The sequence below is a fragment of the Leptidea sinapis genome, chromosome Z, assembly GCF_905404315.1.
Source record: "Leptidea sinapis chromosome Z, ilLepSina1.1, whole genome shotgun sequence".
Taxonomy (NCBI): Eukaryota; Metazoa; Arthropoda; class Insecta; order Lepidoptera; family Pieridae; genus Leptidea; species Leptidea sinapis.
The window spans coordinates 30,643,037-30,659,368 of record NC_066312.1 but is presented as its reverse complement, the minus strand read 5'-3'; the positions used below and the strand labels follow the sequence as shown (position 1 = coordinate 30,659,368).

At 34.1% G+C, this 16,332-nt stretch overlaps 2 protein-coding genes across 2 annotated transcripts; one reads left to right on the top strand and one right to left on the bottom strand.

Moving 5' to 3' along the window:
• The first annotated feature begins 9,170 nt into the window (after nucleotides 1-9,170).
• LOC126978631 (lipase 3-like) lies at nucleotides 9,171-10,509 on the top strand. Its single transcript, XM_050827618.1, has one exon. It carries the CDS (start codon nucleotides 9,199-9,201, stop codon nucleotides 10,498-10,500), a length of 1,302 nt encoding a protein of 433 aa, XP_050683575.1. The 5' UTR covers nucleotides 9,171-9,198; the 3' UTR covers nucleotides 10,501-10,509.
• A 3,613-nt stretch (nucleotides 10,510-14,122) lies between these two features.
• Nucleotides 14,123-15,466, bottom strand: LOC126978630 (lipase 3-like). The gene has a single exon (XM_050827617.1). The coding sequence runs from the start codon at nucleotides 15,429-15,431 to the stop codon at nucleotides 14,130-14,132; it is 1,302 nt and encodes a 433-aa protein (XP_050683574.1). The 5' UTR covers nucleotides 15,432-15,466; the 3' UTR covers nucleotides 14,123-14,129.
• Between the last annotated feature and the right edge of the window lie 866 nt (nucleotides 15,467-16,332).

Below are 16,332 nucleotides of genomic sequence, written 5' to 3'. Positions count from 1 at the left end.
TGAGTATGACGCACATTACACGCAGATTGAAGGTATACTAAAAATGAATAAGGCAGAATTGAGCACAAAGAAAAAGAGAGATGTAAGGATTAATTCGAGTGCCAAGATTCTCTTGCAACACCAGAAGAACCACAGGACTGTTGCCGGACCGGAGAAAGGTGTAAGTGTAAACAAGACACAAAATATGTAGAAGACGTACTCTTTTATCAATTAATATTATTAATAGGGAAGATTATATTTCATATCATGGTTACAAGTTGTTTGAAAATAGAATAAAATGTTTTTAAAAATAAAATGTGCTTGAACTGTCATAGAATCACCGTGAAGACAAAGTTTCTAGTGAAGTTGGATCTTAAAGTTTCACAAACAGTGTTGTATGGTATTGATAAATAATATAAATATTATACTATCTAGAATTTTAACTCGAAGCAGTGAATCTAAATCAGATTTTATTTTTATCTAATTGGTTAAAAGATTACTGACATTAAACTGACGTTAGACATTAAACTGATATAGATACTAGTTAAGTTAGTTTCATATTATTATGTTCTACGGTATATTGCTATGGGGCAACGCTGCCGATATGAGTACCAATTTTTTTGCTGCAGAAGAGGACTATTCGTGCTATTTATAACTTAGGTCCTAAAGAATCATTGAGAGCAAAATTTAAAGAAATAAAGTTCACATTAGTGCATTTGCTAGAAACTGTCATTACCATAATGTTAGCACCAGGAACAAACATAAGCTTGTTACGCCTACTACTCGCCTAAGTTAAGTTAGTAAGTCTGCTGTGGAGCGATGTATATGCTTTTACAACAAGATCCAAGAAAATATTCAAAACAAAAGTATAAGTATATTCAAAATTGTTAAAAAATAATGTGTGGTAAAGGTTACTATAAAATAAATGACTTTCTTAATGATACCACAGATTGGGGATGAAGCGACCGCCCCAAGGCTATTGAATAATAAGTTTTAGTGTACGATATTACATTGTAACCATATTCTTCATAGATATATTATCCTACTGACGTTAGATGATATTTTTCCTTGCACCCGTTCTTCTCAGGTGTCAGTCCTACTTCTTGAATGGGTGACTTCGAGTTTTTGACTTTCAATGAGTGATATCATATCTTTTTTTGAATAAAACTATCAGAATTTAGCTCAAAGACTCTTAGTAAACTCCATTGGGCATGTGTGTATACTGAACATAATATTATAACTAGCTAGCGTGGAGTGCTCTTCTTTTCATCTAAACAAATACATATATTCAAAATGTAATTATTTCTTGTAAGGAACGAAATTTGTAGGCGTTCAATAATTACTAATAAGATCTCCTTGCTACAGTGCCCTTAAAAAAGCGCGTAAGCCTTTCGATAAGGCCGCAATTGCTTCTGTGATTCCTCTGGTTTTGGAAGCAAATGTGGGTAGCGGTGATCACTTAACAGCAGGTTCATTTGCCCTCCTCCTCCATCTAAATAGACTTCAAAAACATGGGGGTTTTAGGAATAGTTATGGTATTTCCTAATTAAACAGAATATTTTAATAATGTTTGGAATACATGCTTAACAAATTTTAAGCTATTATGATTCCGAATACTATTAACAGTTTTTAAACGGAATTAATTTAAAATAATAGGAAAGACGCATTACAGTACCACTGACCCGTATTTGTGATCGAGTTTCATTCGAGATTTCGAAAAAAAACCGTTGTAATGACTCAGACGATTGAAATAACATGAAATATCGAGAAACACAAAATTCCTTGAATTATTACCATTTATCAATTTGAAAATCAATCTCAAATTATATTGTACTCTGGGATTATATCACGGGAAAGGCAAAACAATGCAAATGAAGATGTAGCCATCAATAAGCAAGCATCAACAAAAGATATATTTTAAACATTATGCAAAACAACAAATTCATAAATATTTATCAAAAGTTAGTTCACTTACTTTCATATTTACAATCTATGAGGATATTTAGATGAAAATAATTTTAATGCTTTTAGAATAAAATAACGTTATTAAACTCACTGTGTGATATAAGAGGGCTTACACTATAGTGAAATTTACACAGAATAATAACCTTCTATAATATAAAAATGTATAATATATAATATGTAATAATATATCGGGTGTCAAAAACATTTTTATTAAGCTTACTTCTCATAGTTTACGTTCCAGGAAAATATCCAGTATTGGGCCCACTTTCAACTTTAAAATGTATTTAAATATGAAAACGTTTCACCGTAAAATTGTAGATTAACTATTCATGTACGCGCTTTGATGAAATCGTTTAAATAAAAAAAAAATATCCTTTGAATGCTATTTGAGGATAAAATGTTTTTCGCTGAGAGGTTTATTAAAAATTATTTTCGTGCTCCACAGAACGTAGTCTCTTAAATAAGTCGGTCAATATTTGCATTCTATTTGAAAGGCCTAGAATTTTTGCTATCTATTATAAATAATAATGTTTTTTTTTTTAATTTTTACCGCGCATTTATCACGAGAGTTATAATTCGAGTAACTGGATGAGAGATTATTGGTTTTGCCGAATTCCCATTCAATTTATGTATTAATACTTTTTGGCAAGCAAATAAAAAATAACATTTTGTACTAACATAACCGCAATAAAATTAGGGCGTGTTCAATAAATAAATTACATTAAGTAACAAATTCGAAATTGTTCCCAGATAATAAAACGCAAAGACTACTAATTTGACCTTCAAGAAAAAAGCATACTCCCACTTAAAGGCCGGAAACGCATTTCTTGACACACCTGTTGTTGCGGATGTCCATGGACGGTTGCCTCACCTCTCCCCATCCCGTGAGCCTCTTGCCCGTTTGCCCCCTCTCATATTATTTTTTTAATTTTAAGTTAAACAAGGTGTTTACGAAAATATATCTATAAAGTTGGTTCCTCTAAAGAATTATAAAAATAAAAATATATCTATAAAGTCTTCCCGCAAATAAAACATTATTTATTTGAATACGCTCAAAAATAGTTCTTGCGCTGGGTTTTTTTTCAATTGACTCTTACAAGTATTATGGAAAGAGTATTAACACTCACGCTACTTAGGACACCCTTGGGCCTAGGACTTCCCTATTCTTTTTATGCCCCAGGAAGCACAGGCCTAACATAAAATGAAAAAACATTATCTGATCTAAAAAAAATATGACAATTACTTAAATATGATCTCAAGTAGCCCTCACAGAAATGAGAGAAAATTCTTAGGCTAAGTCTGTGGTCCCAAATTGCAGATAATATTTCACCTGACGCAACGGTGGCATCTGGTCGAGGGAAATGAAATCGTTTCAGAATATTAAAAAACTCAATTACTTTGTTTTTATTTGAAGATTATCTCGTTTAATTGTGAAGTTGAACTACTTCTATTTCGATCAATTGAACGAAACTCGTTATCTATTTCCGTATACATATTAATAAAATTAAAGTGTCTGTCGGTAGCATTACGATTATTACGTTAAGATATGGATTGGAATCCCATGCTAAAAATGTGATTCAATTTCTAGTAATTCATTGATAACCTTCAGAACACAATATGGAAAGGACCTGTTGAAAAGAGAATCGTGGGCGGATCACATTAAGTTCAATCATTTATTAATTATCATTTATCATTACGGGAAAGCGTACCAATAATACTGGCAGCATTTTCACGTTGGATAGCTAGGCTAATCCGTTGACCGAAATAGCTGCCAGCGCTTGGGTTGCCAGTCATATTGAGGCAAAAAGATAGTTATTTGTACATTCTCCACGCCTCTGGTCCCCACAGGCCAAGTGTCTCGACATAAATGGCACAAAGATTGAAGACTCACTGAGACCGCCATATTTGCGGTGTTTGCTGTAAGAGCAGTCGAAGCAGCAGCCCCAGCACCAACTGGCGTAACTAAGACATGAGCCAGAGGATCGACGCAAGTCGCTTCGTACATCAGCGCCCTTCCCCGTGCCCAAGCCACCAGGGTCATTCCATCAGGAAGCTTGCCATCGCGGCGGGTACCATTTGGCTCTAAAACAGCTGGTATATTAAGAGTGGCAAATGCCCTGCGGATGACTTCATTAATGCTGGCGTGACGACTGATACGTTCTGCCGATTTTAGGCAGGATAGCTCGTGGCGCCCAAGAGCATCTGAACGTCAAAACGCAAAAAATTTCAACCATTATGTCTATCAGCAACTTAATCAGCTAGTCCTGAGAATGATAGACCACTTTGTGAGTGATATTAGCATGTAGTATTTACCTTTCAAAGATTATGCATACCCTGTGCACGTTATGTAAATTGTAAATAGTGTAAGAAATATTAATTATTTAAAACCGCTGGTAGACACAATAAATGAATACTATAAACAGAAAAAAAGATAAATTTTCCGTGCGAATATGACATCTAAAAAAATACATTTGCATGCTAAATTAACGTAAGTAAGCTAACAGTGCCCTCTGGCATAGAAAAGTCGCAATAAAAAAATTAAAAAAGAAAATATGTATACGAATCAACTCAACAACATCTATTTCAAAAAGCTTAAGTATGCTTAATAAATTAAAGAAATTTGATTACTATACATAAAATTATCATAAGGATAAAAAAGGATAAAAATATTGTTGTACTTTTTATATACTATTACAGATAATAACGTACTGGAGGAGTTCTCCAGCCTAAAATATAATTAAAACTAAACTTAATTGGGTACTAGGTAAACACATCAATTTGAAATTTGTTTAAAAAATATTATAGTAAAATTCGCAGGCAACAAAATTATCATTAATTTAAGAGTTACTGTGTTTAATCAACATTTTTATAGTATAACCTTAATAATATCCTCTGAATGCCATTTGAGAACAAAATGTTTTCCGCTGAAATGTTTATAAAAAACTGTTTATGCATTCGATCGACGTAATGCTCTATAATGTAAATGTAATGTAGGTCGACATTTGTATTATCTTGTCGTCAGCTAAAATGCGTTTAACAGAAAATTAAACGAAACTAGCAAGAGGTTCACCTGATGGTAAGGCTCTCAGGATTATTGATTGAACCTAAAAATCAGAGTAGCATCGCAATTACACTTGTTACTTTAAGATCCTCAGATCTCTCAATGTTAGATCTCATTAGCCCAGTGAACTCATTAGCTGTGGCGCCTTTCGAAAAAGAATAATATTTGCAGATAACTTATGAAGAAGCTCATGGTCGGTCAGCGGGAAATGGCTATACTCGGTATTTCCCTGCAAGATCGAATCAGAAATGAATCCATATAAGAACCAAAGTCACCGAAACTGAAGTGGCAGTGGGCACGGCACATACCTCGAATGACAGATAGCCGTTAGGGCAGTAAAGTCCTCGAATGGTGAATACGTACCGGAAAACGTGGTGTTGGTTGGTCCCCCACAAGATGGACCGACGATCTGGTCAAGGTTGGATGAGGGCAGCGCAAGACCGATCTCCATGGCGATCTTTGGTGGAGGCCTTTCTCCAGCAGTGGACGTCTTCGTATAACTGCATCACAGACGTCTGGTATTCCACAACCGCGCGTTTTGCATGAAATTTATTACCTCGCCAACCATTTTGTGAAATTAATAGCCGGGTGCATTTTTCCCTGAACCGATGCGACTTAGGGACCGAAGCATAGAACATACCCAAATTTAAGGCCGAAGCTTTTGAAGTTTCTCATGGGTAAACTTAATGGTAATGCAATAATAATCAATGCATCTCTCGACACCTGGTATTATGGATGTCCATGGGCGGTTCAGCACAATACATCATGTGAGCCTTTTGCCCATTTGCCCTCTAACATAAAAAAAATATTCCCGTTCAATAAGGGGACACCAAGCTAGCGAAACCGATTGGTATTAGTACGTTAAGTATTGTAGATGTAACATTTTACTGAAAGTAGACTTTATTTTTATTAAAAAATAATATAAACTGCTTTCATAGATCTTTAAATAATTTCCAGATTGAACCGGGAACCGAACCCGCTACACGAAAAAACATTATCTATAGCTTTATCGTACCTACCGAAAGGCTTCTTCATAAGGCTTATTTTTTGGTACCTAACATAGCATCAGAAATAAAGAAATAAAAGAAAGACGTAGACCAATTTTAAGATTTAATGTAAAATTTTGTTTAGACAAATGAAAATTTGAGATTGCCCTCAGGATATATCATGTTTGATATCCGGTTCAATAAGGCAATTATTTATTGTATTTTAAATTAAAATAAAGTCTTCTTTTAGTGAAATGTTACAATTACAATATTTAAGATACTTCCGCTCCATGTGACAGCCGTGGGATTTAATAAATTACTTTTGACAAAATTATAACTACAGAAACATTCCTTAGATTAAGGATTGGTATCCGCTGCGCTCCAACTAGATACCGCAGGCGTAGTAGCAAAGTACGGCAACTAATACTATGCCCAAGTGGGCGCACCCGAGCCACCCTCGAACAATGTTCTGAATGAAGTTCTGTTGGATCTGTTAAACTTTGCTAATAATTGAAACTAAAACTAAAACTAATACTGCAAGAAATAAGAGAGACACAGTTACAAAAATTTAAAAGTTGCCATTGAGTGTGAAGATGCATACAAGTATCTAATAGTTGCCGTAATAAAAAAGCTAAATTATAAAGCGAGCATATTTCATCATTCTCGCTTAAATGTCACTGCTTGTGGCGGCGACGTGGCAGGGGTTGTTCCCTTACTTGAGTCTCACAAAAGGTGGTGGCAGGATCATTCTGTAGTCAGAAACTCTGCTTTGTGGTTTTAAAATTAAATGTTACTAAATATTTTTAATAATTGCTAATAAAATGGTCGAATAATAACTTTATTTTTTTACAGTGTGTGTGGATTGATGCATCGAATGTACTCAAAAACTGATTTACATTTTTTTTGACTTACTCATGTAAGCCATTGAGTATTTTTGTTGCATCACTTAACATAGATTCTTATCTTATTAAAATGATTTGTAAAAAGATAAAACTGTAAGTGGGGACTAATCCTAAATATATGGTAGGTAAGTAAAGAGCAATAAATTATTCTATTTTTGTTAATTTGTCAGAGTTTTCAAGGTTTCAGCTGTATCAACGTTACGGGTAATACAACAAGAAGCTAATAATTTAAATCAATAGATATAAATTAGTAAAAATAAAAAGCGACACAATTTTTTTTAAACTACCATATTTGTATACTTCTTAATATATTTGTATCAATAATTTTCTTTAACTTCTATTTAGTATTTTTATACTATTCTATTAGCCTATCTTCAGCACATGCACTAAAAACCTTTAGAAATAGTATTCGTTTATTTATCCTCCCAGTCAGTATACCTATTTATCGAATTGGACTGTAACATTTCTCAAGTATGGTACAACTAAAATTTTGGCAAGTGATCTTAGCTCAGATCACAGATAGTTCTTGATATTTTCCACAATATGGCGCGGCACTTGATACTTTTTTATCTATTGGCTTTACTCTTTTTTGGTTCGTTGGTGTTTAAACGATTTTTTTGATATTGTTATATATGGTATTGTTCTGGAAACGCGGAAGACTCCACACATCCAGATGGTGAATTCGGTTGCAGAATCAGGGCAAATGGCTCTCAATATATCTATAGTGTGTCTCTGTTAAGATGATAAGCATCCTTAGAGAGAGCTAGTGGCTTTTCTGCAATTCACTTCTCCTGGGTCATCGCGACGAACGTGCTGCATTGTGTAAGAAGCGCACGGGTACGTTGCAACAATACACACGACCGTCCTCTATAGAAGTTAAACGAATATATTTTTTTTATTGAACTCATTCAAGTCAGCATGGATTTAAACGCCGCTTGATATATCGACAAAAAGTGTAGCGATCCAGACTGTAGCAGTTAGTGCATGATATTGAATTAGTGTTCTGAAAGAGAGAGGAAAAACGACAATGGGAAACCTATGTGTTTTTTACTTTGAATTCGACTAAATGTAGTTGGCATTCCGAAAATATACTAAATCATACTAAGACTACTTATCAATATAAATGTGAATGTTAGTTTATTTGTTACGCTTTGACGCTGTAGTAACTGAACCGATTTTGATGAAATTTGATACAGCGATAGACTAGAGCTTGGAAAAGGATACACATAAGGCTAAATTTTATCCTGGAAAAATCCATAGTGCCCGTGGGAGTTGTTATAAACTGAAATTCACGTCAATGAGCTATACCAATGGTAGGTTTTGTTTGCCATAAAAATATTCCTCGAAATAAGATTCATATAATATGTTGGGAAAGGGAGTGAAAACGGGAACCGGAACAGGAATAGGACATGAGATAATCTTCTATTCCAAACTTGCTTATTTATTTTTAACACTTTATCTACGCGGACGAAGTCGCAGGAATCAGCTAGTATAGTTATAATAATAGAAAGCTCTTCGATATAGTGATATCTGTCTATGATCTGTGAATCTAACGGCAGCTAGGCTGGTCGCTTAAGAATAGCGGAGAAGATATACTAGCCACATGTTAACGTAGTATGGTAAGGAGAATATTGGGGTAAGCCTTTCTCGATACTATAGACCAATCCGCTACCGTTGTTGTTGTGGAAAGAAAGAGGAGTCGAATGTGTAACTGATAACGGATGCACAGACATAGACAATCTAGGAATGAATCCCGCGTCATATAGTAAAGGCATAAAGGCATAAAAGGCATTTATTTTCTCAAAATGGATTCCTTTAGAATTCTTTTTGATATCATTTCTAATATACTAGATACTACTACCGCTTTGGAGTAAGTAGAAGACGATGCCAAAAAAAAATATGGGTAGACCATGGGCATCAAAAGGTTAGGACCAGATTGAACGACCAAAACCAAGGTTAGGGAAAACGGAAAAATGTACTGTGAGGCCTACTTCAAAGAGGCGACTACGAGGTGCATTGAAATACTGAGTAAATTTCTTAAAATAGCTTTGGTTTATTTTAATGTAACTGTATAAAGTCTATCACTGTGAAGTTTAAAAAGAACGGCATGGTGAATAGAAAATCAACTTGGAGTATGACAGAAAAGATAATGAAATTTGAAAATGACTTCGAACTAACTTACAATAGAATTAACAATAATATTATATTTCACAAACAAAGTCGGGTGAAAACGTTATCGGCTCATCAACTCTATATAACCAATCCGGAAAGGATACATCTGTTATAAGTTCACTGTATTTTCACAATGGCGAAACTGAAATACCTTACGGATTGCGCAATCGTCTGGTTGTGTAGTTTTTTATTTAATATAATTCAATGTCGCGGTAGTATTGAGAGTTTCACAGACGATGTTTTACAAAGCAGTATTAATGAAGCCATGAATATTTCTGGAAACATGAAACTTGACGATATAGTCAATAACATTATATCTTATCCAGATACAGAATTAGATGATATGTATTTAAACATAACACAACTAATAAAGAAGGATGGGTTTGCAGTTGAAGAACATGTTGTGACAACAGAAGATGGATACATATTAAAGATGTTCAGGATTCCAAAATCAGGTCCTCCTATTTTTCTAATGCATGGGATAATTTCAAGCTCAGACGATTGGATATCAATAGGGATAAATAAAGCACTTGCTTATAGTCTAGCTGCTCAAAATTACGACGTATGGATGGGTAATGCTCGTGGTACGAGACATTCTTTGAAGCACGTTACCTTAAGCTCATACGAACCAAGTTTCTGGAATTATACGTGGCATGAAATTGGTATATACGATGTGCCGACAATGATCGACCGTGTTCTAGAAATAACAAAACGACCATCTCTGACATATATTGGACATTCACAAGGAACTACTGTTTTCTATGTAATGTGTTCATTGAAACCCGAATACAACGAAAAAATATCACTTATGGTGTCCTTGGCACCTATTGCTTATATTACAAACTCAAAGTTTTTTTTATATAAACTTTTAGCTATCAATCCAGATGTAGCTTACGCAGCGTTTACAAGTGCAGGTGTACATAGTTTTTTTGCACATGATGAAATATTTTTACCTGTGGAAACGGCGTTATGTGGCAATCCTTTGACAGCATATTTCATATGTAAATCTTTAGCAGCGTTAGCTGGTGGTTTCAACAATAAACAAGTTAATGTTCTGCGTTTGCCAGTAATATTTAGGCACTTTCCTACTGGTTCATCTGTTAAACAAATCATACATTACGTTCAATCAGGTCGTTCCGCACGTTTTCAACAGTTTGATTACGGACCACATAACTTGGATCATTACAACTCACCAATTCCACCAACTTATCCTCTAGAAAATATAACAGCACCGATTGCTATATTTTTCGGAAACGGAGATTACCTTTCGGTCAGGGAAGATGTCGATAAATTGGTGGAAAGGTTGCCAAACGTGGTCGATTTCTACACAGTTCCTGATGAAAAGTTTGAGCATTTTGATTTTTTGTGGTCTAATGGTATAAATACTTTGATTTTGCCAAAACTTTTGAAATTAATAAAAATGTACACGTCATGATATTTATAATATTGTTTTTTTTTTTTCATTTACTCCAAGAAATACATATTTAAATATTGAACCATGCCATTGAAATAGTTGAATAACTTTAAGTTTTGTTTATACAGATAAAAATAACATATGAGTTAGTAATTCCTTAGACAATTAATTGAAATTGTTGCTCACTAACGTTGGCTATGACGTAAATAAATACGTCAATGTAATGTTATTCATCTACATCATAGCTCATTACATTGTAATATAGCTTTATACTTGAACCAAGATATACATAAATAGGTGAGGTTTAATAAATTATTCTGAAAAAATAACATTTGAGTAGTATATTGCAGCGCCGTCCTTATCGCTATTACAGCAATATAGCGAATTAAAAATTAGCCATGAGAATTGAAAATAAATTATTGTACAAAAATAGTATTGAAAAAGTTTATAGTTGTTCTCCTGTACAATTATACGGAATTTTTCGTGCATGCACAATATCGGCTTATAATTTTTATCGAGTTACCATGTCAGGGCCACTGCGCTATTCTCACAGGAGTCATAAGAAGTATCTAAGTATATTGATGGAATCGGAAAGAACTTCTGTTAAATTAAGTTTAACCTACCCATGTACATGTAAGTCATAAGTCATGCTGAAGGTATGTGTAGTAGTAGTTTGAATTATATCTAGTATGCACGCAAACTACAGACTCACCACAACTCTGCCCTGTGCTTCCCCGGGGCGTTAATAGAATAGGGGAGTTCCAGGCCCAAGGGTGTCGTAAGAGGCGACTAAGGGCTTTTTAAAAGTGGGAGAGTCACGCTGCCGTCTTAGTGTCGAGGACCGGAGAATTTTATCGAAGAAAATTGGCCTATCAATAGAGCGAGACACTACTTAGTATATTATGGATGGTCAATAATTAAGTACTCAAGTAAGAGTTCACAAATAATATATTAAGCGTAAATCAATTATCAGCCTACAAAAACTTGGATGTGCCGTAACAAGTTGATATTTAATTCTGGTGTTACATTACTTCATAAAGAGTTAATTTTATGAAATCAATATGTCAATCTTTTTTGATTTTCCACTGTATGATTATCTAGGACCTAAGTTAAAAATTCTTCTGCAGTACAAAATCGTATAATTATTGGTTGTAATTACACCGTAGGATATAATATGATTATAAAAGCCTGCTCCTTTTTATACACTGAAAGTGCGTGTATATGTGCCCTAATTAAAAAAATGTTACTCTAAGTTGTGTTACGAACAGCTCGTTAGTGCAACACGCTTGTATGATCCAAGAATGACTAGCAGAACTTGTATTCAGTCTTACTACGAGAAACTTTTGCAATGTCTAGGCGAGTTTTCTTTGAAGCTGCTGTTAATTAGGTACTTACATTACAAGTGATCTTGAACTGTTGGATAATTGGATGTAGGTACAAAACGAAGTAATGGTAATATTCTTTTGCAATTTGATTTTTTTACGCACAGACATAGGCAATGAGCTACACTCCGGGATAACGATGGGAGGGAGGTGGTGAATGCTCATTCATACCAATTATTGGATAAATGGTTCTCAAGTGAAATCTAAGTGCTTACCCACTAAAAACCACCTGAGGTTGGCTTTAGGCAAGTGCCGTGTATCCCTTGATCAACGAGAAGGGTTCTGTATGTTTAACATTATAAACAAATAAGAATGCATAAAAGAACAAATCGGGGCAGTCAAGAAGAACGACCCTTTAAAGACTCCAGTAGCCGAACACTTAAATAAATCTGGTAAGAAAAACTAGATCGTTCTGCATCTAAAATTAGTAACACTTAGCAATTTTTGTTATTCTTAGATCCAAATAACGCGCTAGGAGATTCTTACCAGATCTTCTTCCCATGTCAAATCTCCTATAAGACTTGATGTAGCTTCACGGTAGATACCAATGCTTGTTGTAATATCGACGACCCCTATAGCGCAGTGGTTAATGACCCTGCCTACTGAGCTAGAGGTCCCGGGTTCGAATCTCGGTAGGTGCAATCATTATAAATGATGAATATGAATATTTGTTTCCGAGTCATGGATGTTTATTTGTATTTATGTATGTTTAAGTAAGTATATTGTATTATATATATCGTTGTCTTGCACTCATAGTACCTACAGGCTATGCCAAGTTTGGGCCAAGATGATTTGTGTAAAAAGTGTGTCCATATTATTAAAAAAAATATGTTAATGGCTAATTGTACGTTACACACCGCTTCTTCTTACGTATGCCCTATAGCCATTACAGCTGTGTTTGCAAAAGTTGCATCTGATATTGTTTTTTAGTTTTGGGATATGACAGGTATATAATAAACTTCCTGACACGACAAACGTTGTTCTGTTCATATTAAAATCTCTTGAGGGTGGAATTTCGTAATATCCGTTCTAAGCTTATCTCTGCTCGACGAAAGGAATATTCCTACCAAATTTCAAGTCTCATCAGAGATCATAGGTCGAAACCTCTTATATTATGTAGTGATAACATAAAAACAAAGTCCCCCGCCGCGTCTGTTCGCGATATACTCCAAAAATACTGCACTGATTTTCATGTTAATTTCACCAATGGATTGTAGGTTGATCACGTAGTTCTCGTGGAAGGTTTCAGTATATAATTTGTTATGTTTTTTTATACATATTTGTTTATTTTTATGATATTTTTTGAAGCTGTCAGAATAAAATAATCCGTCTGGAAGCTTTCAACGAAAATGCTATCTAAACCCTTTGAGATATAATAAAATAATGGTATTCCTATGTATATTGGATTTCCTATGGTATATTTTTATGGGGCAGTGTAGCCAATATTAATACCAACTTTGTGCTGCAGAAGAGCGCTATTTGTGCTATTTATAACCTAGGTCCTAAAGAACCATTAAGAGAAAAATTTAAAGAAATAAACATTTTGACTGTTGCATCTCAATATATTCTTGATAATATTCTATATGTTCATAAGCTCATTAAGGAATTTACTAGAAACTGTGACAATCATAATGTTAACACGAGGAACAAACATAAACATAAACTTTTTATGCCCACTACTCGGTTCAGTCGAGTAAGTAAGTCTTTTACTGGGCCATCGCCTCTACAATATGATCCCAGAAAATGTGCAATATAAATGTGTTACGAAATTTAAAAGAATTGTTAAAAAATGGTAATGTGGGAATTATTCCCGAATACTAACGTCATTGTGTTTCTATTGACAGAACTGCGTCTTTTTAATAAATAAAACACCGAACCAAGAATCCGGTATAGTTATTTACATGCTTAGTAGTGAAAGTAAAGTTGATACTTGGGTGCACCAAACCAAAGACCTACTCCATAATATACAAAGTTTCTTCGATAAAAATTTGTCTTTATCTTATAGATGTAGAATCGGAATCACTCGAGATTTCAATTTCAAGAGCCTGCATACTAGGTACTACAAGTGGCTAAAAACTGGCATAAATTTATGCAAAATAGGATGGTAAATACGCACATGAATGTTCACGTTTGATCGCTGAGCTAGTGAACAAAAATTTAAAATATTTGACAATTTCAATTTGTATATAAGTATATAATATATCATGGAACAATATTCAAATATGTATTTCTTGGAGTAACTAAAGTATTAAAACAAAGTGTTTATATTTATAACGTGTACATTTTTATTAATTTCAAAAGCCTTGGCAAAATTAAAGTATTTATATCTTTAGACCACAAAAAATCAAAATGCTCAAAATTTTCATCTGGAACTGTGTAGAAATCGACCACGTTTGGCAACCTTTGTACCAATTTATCGACATCTTCCCTGACCGAAAGGTAATCCCCGTCTCCGAAAAATAAAGCGATCGGTGCTTTTATATTTTCTAGAGGATAAGTTGGTGGACTTGTTGAGTTGTAATGATCCAAATTATGTGGTCCGTAATCAAACTGTTGAAATCGTTCGGCACGGCCCGATTGTAAGTAATGTACGCCTTGTTTAACAGATGAACCAGTAGGAAAGTATCTAAATATTACTGGCAAGCGCGGAACATTCACCTGTTTATAGTTGAAACCACCAGCTAATGATGTTAGAGATTGACATAAGACTAATGCTGTGAAAGGATTGCCACATAAGGTGGTTTCTACAGGTAAAAATACTTCATCATGTCCAAAAAAGTTATATATACCTGCACTTGTAAACGCTGCGTAAGATGCCTCTGGATTGATAGATAAAATTTTATATAAAAAGAACTTTGAGTTTGTAATATAAGCAATAGGTGCTAAGGACACCATAAGTGATATTTTTTCGTTGTATTCGGGTTTCAATGAACACATTACATAGAAAACAGTAGTTCCTTGTGAATGTCCAATATATGACAGAGATGGTCGTTTTGTTATTTCTAGAACACGGTCGATCATTGTCGGCACATCGTATATACCAATTTCATGCCACGTATAATTCCAGAAACTGGGTTGGTATGAGCTTAAGGTAACGTGCTTCAAGGAATATCTTGTACCGCGGGCATTACCCATCCATACGTCGTAATTTTGAGCAGCTAGGCTATAAGCAAGTGCTTTATCAAAGCCTGTTGACACCCAAACATCTGAGCCTGAAATTATTCCATGCATTAGAAAAATAGGAGGTCCTGATCTTGGAATTCTGAACATCTTCAAGATGTATCCATCTTCTGTTGTCACAGTGTGTTCTTCAACTTCAAACCCATCCTTTTGAATTAGTTGTGTAATGTTTAAATCCTTATCATCTAATTCTGTATCAGCATAAGATTCAATTTTTTTTATTATATCGTCAAGTTTCATATTTCCAGAAATATTCAGTGCATCATAAATACCGCTTTGTAATATATTGTCTGTGAGACTCTCAGTACTATCGCGACATAGAATTATTCTTAATGAAAAACTATACAACCACACGATTACGCAATACGTAAGGTATTTTAGTCTTGCCATTGTGAAAATACAGTGAACTTATAGAATGAAATCGTTTCCTGGTTGGTTATATAGAGTAGATAAGCCCATAATATTTTCACCCGACTTTCGTCGTGCGTATAAAATATTATAATAAGTTTCATTGTTAGTTTGTTCGAATTGAATTTCAAATTTTAAAAAAACTTAAGTTATTTAATAATAATAATTTTTTTATTTGCGAAAAACTGCCACCAATTTTTTTACAATACAATAGATATGAATAATTAACATTATATAAAGAAAAGAAAAATAACAATACAAATGTTAAAAAACAATAAAGAAAGAGATATTAATGCTTTAAAAGATAGAAGGATTATTTAATAACTAGAATGATAACAAACGAGGCAGCAGCGCGATTCGCAAAAAGGAAAGATCTCAGCAAACGTTAGGACGTCTTTTCCTAACACTGATATTATGAACTTCCTATATATTTTTTTATTTTATTTGACAAAATTAAGTCACAATATCAATGCACGTAGTAATTTCCTCTTTGGTGTAGGTATACTCAAACTCTTTCTATTTTTCTGATTTTGTTCATTGAATCCAGTCCTAAAATTTTAATAAGTTGGTTTGTTAATTTTTTCGTTGGCAACCTCTTGACATTAGTTAAGTAAGACATAAATGTCATGGGATTCATTCCATGATTTCCTTTGTCCATCTATCGCTCTATGTCGGACATAATATGTAACCAGAGCTGTTCAACTTTCACCAGAGTGCTAACTCTTAACACAGCATCCATAATCTTTGGTGTACCAGTTGTCCCAAAAAATATATTATTACTAGCTGACCCGGCAGACTTCGTACTGCCTAAAACAATTAAAAAAAATATCTCGGTATGATTGAAATTTTATTACTATTTTCGATTAATTGCACATGATGTTGC

Excerpts from the sequence above, each read along its gene's own strand:
- LOC126978630 (XM_050827617.1), bottom strand. The coding sequence starts at position 15,431 with ATGGCAAGACTAAAATACCTTACGTATTGCGTAATCGTGTGGTTGTAT.
- LOC126978631 (XM_050827618.1), top strand. The coding sequence starts at position 9,199 with ATGGCGAAACTGAAATACCTTACGGATTGCGCAATCGTCTGGTTGTGT.